The 12,708-nt window shown below is 33.6% G+C and overlaps 1 protein-coding gene and 1 pseudogene across 1 annotated transcript; both read right to left on the bottom strand.

Moving 5' to 3' along the window:
* Positions 1-5,477: 5,477 nt before the first annotated feature.
* On the bottom strand, positions 5,478-6,125 carry LOC127740518 (uncharacterized). Its single transcript, XM_052251534.1, has 2 exons — positions 5,927-6,125; positions 5,478-5,746 (listed from the first exon to the last, which is right to left on the bottom strand). Exons 1-2 carry the CDS (start codon positions 6,123-6,125, stop codon positions 5,478-5,480), a joined length of 468 nt encoding a protein of 155 aa, XP_052107494.1.
* A 1,526-nt stretch (positions 6,126-7,651) lies between these two features.
* On the bottom strand, positions 7,652-11,130 carry LOC127740517 (nematode resistance protein-like HSPRO2; annotated as a pseudogene).
* Between the last annotated feature and the right edge of the window lie 1,578 nt (positions 11,131-12,708).

Below are 12,708 nucleotides of genomic sequence, written 5' to 3'. Positions count from 1 at the left end.
GAATGGCTTAAAAAAACTATTGGTGGCCCCTTATAATGGAACGAAGTAGTGTGTGTCACAATAATAATGTCTCCCTTGTGCCAAATCATCAAGAAAACGACTTGCCATTAATTAAGAGTGCTTAACCTTGTCGTTATTAACCCTCTCTACATTATCTATGCATAGCATATTCGCAAAACAAGCGCATTTGTCCCTCATTTTCAGGTCTGCCTCCATCTATTCTCTCTTATCATTACATTATTTTATCATAAACTTCACAATAATCCCATGTAATGTATACAAGCTAAGCAATGTTACATTATTTTATTTTGCACCACCTTTTAATTTGTTCAATATGCAGCACAATGTTGTGATTATCACCTTTATATACTAGATCATCATCTTACATATTATGTCGATTGTAGAAAATGAAAAAGTGTTGCACGTTTTGAAAGCCGATATTAACAATGTTAGTTAACCAGTCTTGTCTAGCATCAATTAACAACGAGTAATTAATTCTAGAAATTAATAGTTTATTATTTCCGATCCCAAACAAATTAAACAGGCTGCGAGACAAGGACAAACAAGGCATTTCAATTTATTCAAAGACACGTACGTTTGGTAATTAATTATATATTTATATTGAGACAACACAACAAACCACAGACATGCATGCACAAAAATAAAAGTTGGCCACAGGTAGGGAGGAAGAGATTGAGGAGAGATTTTAGATTAGATCATTGTATTATAATATTCAAAACCAACTTTGATACACAATTTCATCATTGATGATAACATATATATAGATGATGATACCTTGAAAAATGGTAAAAAAAATAAAATACTACAAAATGAGTAATGCTTGCTTAAATTAGTATTATATTAGGCTAGGAGTACTTATGCCAATTAATAAGCATAGAGATACAGACCCTCATGATATAAAACTTGCCCCTTTGTTGTCTTACGATTCTCTAACTCAAATTGCACCTAAACATGTTGCTCCTCCAATTCAGGCAAATTTAGTCAAGTGAGGACCTGGCATTAGGCCCCAATAAAGTGCAACCTTATTGGACCACGTGTAGAGTTGCATGACCTCCAATATCTTCTACTTGAATTTCGAATCAAAGTCACGTGACATCTCTTCCCAAATTTAACTCACAAGTTCTAAGTCCAATCATGCAGGCCAGCGGCCATTAGTGATTGTCCATTCTCTCCTGAAAGCGATTAGCAAGTACAAAAACACCACCCTTGTCTCTAAGACTGCGCTTGTTTACACAGACAGAATACTAACACAAAGACATGGAGATACAAAATTATATTTGACAGATAAAATATTGATAGAAGTATTGTGTCCAAAAATAGTATATTTTATATCTATTGTAACAGAAAGAATATAAAAATATTACTAAGAGATAATTTATTTTTTTTCTTTTATTATTCTTCTTAATTTTTATAATTATATTTTTTATTATTATATTTTTTTAAATTTTTGAATAAAAAAAAATAAATTAAATTTTTATAATTTATTTTAATTTATCACCAAATAGAATACAAAAATACAAAATTTTGTATTTATATCTATTTTATCTTGTTTTTAATGTCTTATCTTATTCTGTTCTCAGAAACAAATATACAGCTTAATAGTGTGGCTAAAGCTCATATCATTATCCTATAAAAAATGAGGGTCAAGCATGAGACACAAGTGATGAGGGTTTATTATGGTTTTCCATTTAACCCTTTGGGATGAACCCAACAAAATAAACCAGAACTTTAGCATCACTCCCTTTTCTTTCGGGCCACTTTGGATGAGATTAATTTGCTCTACTTCTTCAAAGTTTCAAATCAAATGGGTGTAGCATGTGGCTTACAAGTTACAATCTTGTCAAATAATAATATCGCAACACTATACTAATACTGTTCGGAAAAGAAGACTATGGCAAATTGGCAATAATAATGAAACGCTCCCACATCTTATCTTTAGGCAGATAAAGTATTATCAAAGATAAGATCTTTAGAATACATATATAGAGATCACAGAACACTACTAAACTTTTGATTAGAGTCACTTTTAGAGGCCTAATGAAAGCTTGTAAGATCCAAATGGGGACATATTATTTCAGATATGTTGGAGTTTAGTTCTAAGTGTATGTGAAATGAGAGTAAATCATTTTCTTCCAAGCTGGTAGGGAGTCTTGTATGGTAGATATTCCTACAAAGACATCTTTACATAATATTACAAGAAAAACGCTGAGTATTATTGACTTTATCGGTGGATTTATTGACAGTTTAGCTATGAAATTCGTCAGGTCAAATCATTATCGGCGAATTTTTATTTCCGACAGTAAATTTGTGGGAACCATAAAGATGAATATATGTCCAATTTTAGGGGAGTTTATGTCAAAATTTTTTTGAAATAATATAAATGTTAAAGAATTTGTGTTGTATATATGCTGATTAGTGTAATTTGTATTCTCTTTGCAAACATAACGACAGATAATAGAAGTGTCACGAGTCGATCTCGTGGTCATGGTAGAGGGAGGGTTTTCACTACCGGTAGCACAGGGACTTCTCAGTCATCACCCTCTACCCCGACTATCCCGTCGACCCCTATGACGTCATAGGCGGGTCCATCGAACCAACAATTCATCATGGTCCTAAAGCACAACTATGTGGCTCCTTCTGCTACGCTCATACCTTCGCCCCTTACAACTTCAGCGACAGAGATCGCGGTGGGTGATTCCTCTAATGCATCCTAGTCAGATGTTCCTCCACTACCGCTTGTCATACGGATGAGGATTTAACCTGATCGCATGCAGGCGTGAGTACTATTTTAAGGTTTTTCATCTGTAATCTATTTTGAATTTGTTTAGTTTTATATGTTTTTATGTATTTGCTAATCTTAAGTTTTTAGTTGATAGGTTTACACCAAACAACAATGCATGTATACATGAGATCTCCAATGTATGTGTTTAAGTCCATATAGGAAAATCTATGGCCGTAAGCTACACGAAGATCCCTACTGACACCAAAGAGCGATGATTTCAGAAGTGGACGGTAAGAACCCAATGTTGTTGAATTAATTATATTTATTTTAACTGTATTTTATTTCGATGAACTAATGTTGTTAAATTACTTTATGCAGGAGAACTTTATATGGGATAGGGAATCTGATATCTTTATCAGAAATATCTACGACCACCGGATAGCTAGGCGACTTCAGTATGCTGCAAGATGTTCGTCAGGGGCACGTCCACCTCAGGATTCAGCTCTGTCCAGATATTAAGAAGGAACTGGATCTTTATTTTAGTACTGATGAGGGGTTCAAGCGTTACCGTCTAAAGAACAGAACTAACAGGACTTCACCAAGGTCGTCAAAAAATATCGGTAGGCTCTCATGAAGACAAAGAGCATGCTGGTATATAGTTTACTAATCTTTATTAATTATTACTTGAATTAATTGTTACTTGATTTATTTTATTAGTTGGTTTCAATATATGTAGTTTAAGTCATTGGAGCGTGAGATGACATTGGCGGAGACCTTTAAATATACCCATATGTTGAAGGCTAACAAGGAGAGATTTACTTATGTTGATGACATTTCAATTAATTCTAAGTTTGAAATATATGTATTCGATTTAAAGTCAATTAACTATCATCCTAATCACAATGAATGTTACACAAGAGGACTACACGCAGAGATTGGAGGCCGCAACCCAACGATTCCACCCTAGTGGGGACGACCACGGTTCCAATGCCTCAGTTGTTGATCCTGATAGGGTTTGGCACGAGATCGCCTCTAAGTCCTAAAAGAATCGCCGCCACATTTCGACATTGGCGGCTTCATCTGCCTCTGCCTCTGCCTCTCTGCCACCAGCCCTGCCAATTCCGCGGAAGTTGTCAATTTGAGAGAGGAGGTGCAGAAGCTAACACAAGAGCTTCATCAACAAGCTCAACAGTCTGAAGAAAAGTACAACGAGCTTCCTGCACGTGTGAGAGATACCGTTCCCATCAGCTCAGAGCTAACGGAGAAGTTGGAGCGGCTAGAGTGCTTGTGAGACCAGATAGTGGTGTACAATGAGATGTGCGCTGGAGGCAGTGACGCTGTTGGTGGGGCACCGACATCAGCACTTAATCTGCTGTCACAGTAGGGGGAAGACGACGATGACGACCTTTATCGAGATCTGTAGGATTTAGGAATTTAATTTATTTTAAGTCTATTTCAGTGTATTTTACTTTTGACTTTTTATTATATTCATTAGTTGATTTCTGGTATTTAAAATTTGTGCACTAAAAATTTTTTTTAAAAAAATTTAATTTGACTGCTACTTGTGCACTAATTGTGTAAAAAAAAATTGCATACCGTCGGATTTACTAGCGGAACAATCCGACGGTAAATAGGTGCCAGAAAACATAACATGGCACCAAAATTGCCGTCAGAAAATTCACGGTACAACTGCTTATCTTCGTCGTATTAATTGAAAAATTCAACGCAAAATCCGCCGGTAATTAGCATTACGACGAAATAATCTACCGGTAAAAATTTTTTGGTGCCATTTATACCGTCAAATTTATTCTGACGGCAAACTAATTGTCAACGGATTTATTTGATAAATCTGTCGGTAAATTCGACGGTACTCAACGCCTTTCTTGTAGTGTAAAGATATTTTGAATCGCTAGATGATTCAATCAAATATTTTAAATCAAACATGTTAAACCATTTAACAATTTGCAATGCCATCTTTATGTGAAAATATCATTATAGGGGGAGTCACCATCCTATATATCTTCAATAACATGCAATGATGGAAAAAGAGTTAGCAGATATGTTATGTGATGTGACTCACTCAGACCACTTAGACCATCTCTAGTAGAGAATTCATCCCAATCTCTATTTATGACCCATCTATCTTAAAAAGTAACTCCACATCAGTTTTTGCGTCATAAACAGTAAATAGGAACTCAAAGTATCTCTCTCTTCTCCACTAGGAGGAACTAACTTTAGTCTCTGTTGTGGTTTCACTTAATTAATTAATTAAAATTAATATAGTTACTATTTTTTTCAATAATATTATTTAAATTTATAAATTCAAAAATAATTCACTATTAAAAGATATTAATATTTAAAAAAATTCATATATAACAATAATATATAATATATAATTCAGGATTACACTAATTTGTAAAATTACTTAAAACAAAAAAAAACATAGTTAAACTCTATAGTTGACGATAAGCATTGTGAAATTGCCATATGTGTTCAAGTCTTCTTTCAACTGTTTATGCTGCTACCTATTTCAAAGTTGAGAAATTCTTTGGAGAAATTGATGGTATGGTACAAAATCTTCCTCTCCCAGCTGAGGTTGTGATAAACCGTTTTCGACATCGTCATACTCTAAGTCTTGAGCAAAATTTCCTACATAAGTGTCTCTTTCATCCTCAACAATCATATTATGCAATATAATACAAGCTCTCATTATGTTTGCAAGTTTCTTCTTTTTTCAAAAGCGAGCTGGACCATGTATAATTCCAAAGCGTGCTTGTAACACTCCGAATAGTCGCTCCACATATTTTCTTTGCCCTTCTTGGTATTGTGCAAATAACTTGCGTTTCTCCCCTTGTGGCTTTGAGATTGATTTGACAAATGTGGCCCATTCAAGATAAATACTATCTGCTAAATAGTATCCCATAGTATAATTATTACCATTAATAGTATAATTTAACTTCGGAGCACGGTCATTTAGAATATCATCGAACACTCGAGAACGATCTAACACGTTGATATTGTTATTTAAACCAGAAATTCCAAAGAACAGATGCCATATCTAATTGTCTAAAGATGTTACAACCTCAAGTACAATGGATGCAACTCCACTATAACCACTCATGTACATACCTTTTCATGCCTTTGGATGATTTTTTCATTGCCAATGCATGCAGTCAATGCTACCCAACATGCCAGGAAAGCCACGACCATCCGCCATTTGTAGTAGGCGTTGTACATAATTTGGATTTAGTTTTCGCAAGTATTCATCCTCGAATACCGAAAGTACACCTTCAACAAATTTTTTCAAACATTCAATTGTAGTGCTCTCGCATATGCGCACATAATCATCAACAGCATCAGCTGCTACGCTATATGCTAACATCCATATCGTAGCAGTGCATTTTTAGAGTGGTGACAAGCCTCTTCTTCCAATTGCATCGGCCCTCTATTGGAAATACGGATAGACGTTTGAGAGAGCATCTACTATCGAAGGAACACATGTCTTCTCATTCGAAATCTCCCTCGAAAAATGTTAGCATTATACACCAGTTCATCTGCAAAGTAATCTTGAAAAAGGCAATCATGTCCTGCTTCTCGATCTCTGTTGATCCATCTATGAGGAGTTGAGATAGAGCTTCTATCGATACCTTCTTCTGAATCATCGAATAAACATTCATTGGTCCAATTATCCATGAGTGTGTTATCTTGCCGTTTTCTTTTACCATACAAAGTCTCTTTAAACATATCATCAAAATTTATAGCCATATGTAGAGATGTATTTTTTAGTCTTCTTTTGAGGTGAAAAACAAGAGTTGAAATAGAGTTGTTGAATCATTGATAGTTGATATTTATAAGTGTGTCCACAACAAGTAGCTACTTCTCAACGGCTACTTAACGACTAGTTTTTTCTTGTCTAAGTTTAAAATGGCTAATTTCGCAACAGCTACTTAATGGCTAGCCTTTTTTTAAGTTTAAAACGGCTAGTTTTGCAATGGTCACTTTCATAAACAATAACAACACAATAATATTGACTAATTTAAAAAGTTACATCGGAAATGAATAAAACAGACTACATCACATGCAAGTAAAACACAATAAAAATAAAACATACTACTTAACTCTACGAATACAAGGAACCATTAAGTAAACCACTTATTGATTATTTTCTCACATGCAATCTCACGAAGAACTCGTCGCTTTTTCACTCATTGTAGACGTATTAGCATTAAGTATTTGCATATCCATTTCTCTTTCTCTTTCCTTAGCCATCCTTGCCAGTTCCCTTTCTTTTGCATTTATCTCAATTTCTTTAATATACCTCTGAGTTTATAATTCTTGTTCTTTCATTGCCGCTTCCATTTGTAACTCCTTCTCTTTGATTACCATGATCTTTGCTCTATGTTCCCTCTCCGCTTCTCTTTCTTTTTTCATATCCATTAGTTCCTTTTCTCTAATATTCTTAATATCTTTCATGAGAGATAGTTTTTTAACAATCGATGATTCTTTTTGCTAAGATCTTTAGACATTTATGCTTTTTTTCTTATCTTTTCTCTTGCTCTTCTTTGATCTTTGTGGGCGAACGGGAGAGTCCACATCGGTTTCGTCAGCCAACGGTATTTCTGGATTTGATGAGGATGAGTATGCTCCAGTTACACTAATATTAGTTCTCTTTGAGCCTCCACTTTGTGTAGGTAGTTGGCTTCTCCATTTTTGCTCCAAACGAAGCATATTCTAATGCCTCTCAAAAGTGAATTTTTTTACTATAATTTATGGAATAAAGTTTATAGGCCAACTCCTTTATATATTCAGCGTTTGAACCACTCCTTATGTTTTGACTAGTTTGATCGTCGCAACCAGCAAATTGTACAACAGCCTTGTTGATTTTATACCATCGTTTCTTACATGCAACTACCCCCTTGTCATGTCAGCGTAAAATTCTACACAGTAGATATGAATTCGACTCCAAAATATTTCGCTCTTTTGATCGGTACCAACTATAGGATCAGTTGAAACATTTAACCATGCACTGATCAACATCTCATCCTCCTTCCAATGCCAGTGTTGAATACTATCTTGCCTCTGATTTTCAATATCATCATCATTGAGGTCGATAGCATCTAATCCACGAGGGTTGTTAAAATCTAAATATTGCGAATATGGACTAGATTATATCGGAGTCTGAGAGAATAGGTTAGAAGAGTCACAAACACCAGATAAGTTATGTCTTGATGCACTGAGTTGAGTTGGAAATGGCAAGGATGTTGGAGTAACATTTCCAATAGAGGGGTTAAATATGGATGAAAATAAAAAATATGATGTTTGTGAATTTTGATTTTGAGGTTGAAATATAGGAAATTGATTATTATAAGGAGTTTGAAAATTGAAATTAGGAAGATTTTGTGGATTTGGATTTTGAAATGTATTTGGTAGTGTGAAGTTTTAATTTAGAATTTGAGAGTTTGAGGTTTGAGATTGGTTGGGATCTATTTTTTTGTTGGTTAGGATCCCTTTTTTTGTAAATAATTGAAAAAAGAGTTGAGTTAGTTGGTATCCATTTTCTTGAACAAAAAATAATATCAACAGAACTTTGATTTCGTAAACTTGAAAGAAGATGAAGAAGAGTAGAAGAAAGTGTGAGAATAGAAGTGTATATAAGTTGTATATATAGAGTAATAAAATATTAATTTATTAATAATAACGGTAACATAATAACGGCTAGTAGGGGTGTGAATGGCCCGGCCCGGTTTCGAACACTTTAGGGGCTAATTTGGTGTGATTTCATCGGATTTAGGGCCAGGTAAGGGTCTCAAAAATAGACCCAGTCATTATTTCGGGTCGGATCCGGGCCATAGCTCGGGTCACCCGAAATCGGCCCGGTGGCCGGGGCATCATACACAATAAATATTTTGTATTATTAGTGATGGATGATGGCTATTATTATGTGGAATTTAAGTATTGTAAACCTTAATATTTTGTATTATTAGTCATTATATATAAGACTATAAGTTAATGTTTTATATTTAAAATGCATAAGACTTTAGACTAATGCATAATATTGTGTTATTTGTATTGATTTAAATATTTGGTGTTATTAGGCAATATTAGTATTGATTATGGTTATGCTTTAATTTTAGAGAAGAGTTGGTTCTTGTTATATTTTTCTAAGTGAATTTTACCATATCAAATAATGGTTGGAGTCTTAGAAATTTGGATACTTTTACATGCTAACTTACAAGAAGGTATCAAGGTAATATAATGTTAACGGCCCAGTTTTCACCCGATTTTCACTCGGTATAGTTGTGGCCCGAAAGGGTATAGATTTCATCGGGTCTAGGGTCGGGTTCGGGTCTCATAAATGGACCCGGTACATATTTCAGGCCGAGTCTAAGTCACATCAAACCCGGTTTCACCCGACCCATGCACACCCCTAACGGCTAGTTTCCAACGGCTAATTTTAATGATGTGGTTAGCATTTTAAATTTTATAAATAAAATTAACCAATCCAACAAAAAATTATTTTGTAAGGTGTAAAAGTTAAATTTATTTTTTTATGTAAATAAATTTAATTAATTATAATTTAATATAATAATATAAATAATATTCAATATTAATTATGATATAAATAATTAATATAAATCATTAATTAAATAAAAATATAATTATTTAATATAATTTCTTATTATTATGAAACCAAGAGGTTACCAGCCAAAAACTAAATAAAGCCACATTAATTTATATTAATAATTAATTAATTTTAAATTTTTTAAATTCAAATTTTAAAAAATTTAAAAGATTAAGTAAACCTAATTAAAACCTATAAAAACGTTCCTCTTCTCTCTCACATTAACCTACCCACCTCCAACAATCACACACACAGACCCTTCTCTCTCATCGTCAGGCCATCTCCGTCTCCCCACCGGGACCCACTCCTCTTCTATCAGTGAGTCGCCGGAACCAACTCAGTTCCCACCAGCCTCCGCACTCCCCATCACCGCCACCACAACCTGCTTGTAACCGAAGAAGAATCTCTTCATCGCCGCCTCTATTCCTTGTATCATTCTCCTTTTTTTCCGCATAAACCCTCATTGCGGCCTCCACTATCTCCGGCCCTCCCTTCGGATCAACCTCCACCTCCAATATCTCCGGCACCATCCTCTTCATCTCCCTACACATCTTCGTCACCTCCACTAGCTCCTTCGACCGGAAGCAAAATGCCATCGTATCGCCGAAACACCAAATCTCGATCTGCTTCTTCAGCTTCATCAAATCGTTTGGATCCATCAATAAGTGAAGCTCTTCGATCTCCGTTAGAAGCTTCCAGATCCGCTCCACTGCGTAGCACTCCCTCGCGGCCTTCTCGACACCGACTCCGCAACACTCGAGCAGCACACGCGCGACGCGTGACCAGGACTCCACAATCTGGTGCGTCACGCAGAGATTCAAGTTCTCGAAGTTATCCACGTGATCACGATGTTGCTCTCTGCGTTTTAGGATATTAGATGCTGTTTTGATGATTAAAGAGACTGCAAACTACACACTTAATCTTAGCCAAAAGGAGTCTTTAAACAATTACAAAAATATAAAAATTTAATATGAAAAAATATCCTAATACTTAAAAAAGAAATATCCAGTTATATTTTAGAAAAAATAATTAAATATCTATAAAATTTAAAAAAAATTATGAAATTCTTAAAGAAATAGAGACATTCACATTTCTAATACAAGAAAATTTGAAAAATATATAAAAGAACATCCATTTAGTACGAAAAAGAAACATTCTGATACTTAGCAGAAGAAACATCCCTATGTATTAACTTGTAGAGATTTTGGATTCACCTAGAGATATTTGGCTGATTTTTGACTAATATCCTTTTAGTTCCCTAGCATTGTTGTTATTTTTATAATAATTTGTCATGTGACAAATTATTATTAGACAATACAAATTCTCATTCAGAGGGACTATCTTTTCTCAAAAATTGTACAAGAGACTCTTTTTCTCTTCTCTCCAATAGTTAGTGCTCTTCATGTCAGAAAAAATATAATAGAACTGCACCGTTGAACTTGTTCTTAGACTTCTCTAACAACCGTCTCTTTATAGAAACATGCATTATGCAACTCTGTTTATTTTTCTGTCAAGAAAGGCAGTACGAGGGAAAAAGTAAAAGAAAGATTTCTTGTTCTAATAGAAAATAGTACTAAGTAAACGTCTTTAAATAAAAACATAAAAATACTACAAGATATAATTTGTTGGGAAAAAAAATATATCAAACTAGTTTGTATTAAACAAAATTTGTTAAAATTTTTATCTATTCAAATTTAGAGATAGGAAAATTAAAGAAACATTTACCTGTTACATGATTTAAGTTACACACAGGCCACTCGTTCATTAATGTATAGTAATAGGTTCATACTCTATATCTCATCAATATGCTAATTCAATATTATTCACGTATTATGTCGATATACTACATGGATGGAACATAATTATTATTATTGAGTTGAAGCTAAGATAGAAGAAAACAAGTGAGGAGGTAAGTGAATATGGAACATGTATGTAGAAGATGACAAGTCACAAGTCAATAATTTAGACAAATAAAATAGGAGGATAGAGCCATGTTATGTAGGTTAATTTTAGGGACAGAACAACAACATAAAGATAAAGCACCAGTTTCAGGGCTGCTCATCAAGGGAATGAACATTATTGCTAAAAGAAAAAGTAAAAAAACCGTGTCTTGAACTCTTGATTATGATATTGATTGTTTGCCGTTGCCATTGTAGCTCCTCTTGTTCATGTGGTTAAGCAACTCCATTTTAAGATTTTCTTGTCTTTCTTTTTTCCTCTCAATCTATCTAATTGATCATTATTTATGGATTATATTGGAAACAAATACGTGTGGACTACTTGGTCGTCACCACTCACCACAATTGATTATAATATATTCCACTAATTCTCGTATTATATTTAGTATTTTCGTTGGCTAATAATTGAATATCCAGTATAATTAAGTAATGTTTTTATTTTGGGATAGACTGGCTACTCTAACTTATTAATACTATCTGTTAGTTATTAACTAGGACTTAGCTAATAAAATTTAAAAGTTTATATTAATAATAATCTTAACAGTTAAAATCTTATTATTATATGTTTTATTTCGTCTTTGTATTCAGGGTTGTTTAAACTTAGCATAGTATAGTATATATCAACGTACAAAATATTAAAAAATAATGCTATATTTACATTTAAGTATTTTTTGTTAATCATGTTTGACCAAGTTAATCTAGTATAATATTAGTTATGACTAATATTATTCTAAATTTTATTGTTTAATTTAGTTAAATTTAATTCATAAAAAGACTTGGATATAGTGTAGATATAAAAAACTGACCATAAATGCATGTAGTGTAGATATAGGCAGTTTTAAATCTTAACTCGTTTAGAAATCATATATATGCATGTCTTAAGTTGGTTCATCAATAGATTTCGAGATCTAAATTCTGCGTTCATGGCCAATACTATTTATTTAATAAGACATCATTAAGTGTTGGGCTCTACCAATTGGAGGACTTGAAACAGTCAACTTGCCAATTTTCATAGGAGTAAGTTTCTCTCACTCAGCTCTTAGCTTTCACAGTTTTTGAATTTTTTTTGTTTAAAACTTTTTGTGCTTAAAAAGTTTCAACACATTGAACCAACCATAAAACTAATTCAAAATTTAAAACTAAATTCTAATCAAACATAAACTAAATTAAACTAAAATTAATAGAATTAAAAGAAAAGTTAGTGCAAGAACCTACAACAGAGAATATAAAAAGTTAGTTCAAGAACCTGCATTAAGATTTTTTAAATAAATTGCAAAAAAATAATAATAAGAAGAAGGAGGACAACCAACCTGAAGGGAGAAAGGAGCAGCGGTGACAAAGTGACCAATGTGACGCAAGGAGCACCAGTCGAATCCACGCAGTCT

The sequence above is a fragment of the Arachis duranensis genome, chromosome 7 (genome assembly GCF_000817695.3).
Source record: "Arachis duranensis cultivar V14167 chromosome 7, aradu.V14167.gnm2.J7QH, whole genome shotgun sequence".
Classification (NCBI taxonomy): Eukaryota; Viridiplantae; Streptophyta; class Magnoliopsida; order Fabales; family Fabaceae; genus Arachis; species Arachis duranensis.
Note: the sequence above shows the minus strand (reverse complement) of the source record. Positions and strands in the feature narration are given on the sequence as shown.

Excerpts from the sequence above, each read along its gene's own strand:
- LOC127740518 (XM_052251534.1), bottom strand. The coding sequence starts at position 6,125 with ATGTTAGCATATAGCGTAGCAGCTGATGCTGTTGATGATTATGTGCGC. Across the intron at positions 5,747-5,926 it reads TGGCTTTCCTGGCATGTTGG|ATCGTTCTCGAGTGTTCGAT; the intron begins GTAGCATTGACT and ends TCAACGTGTTAG.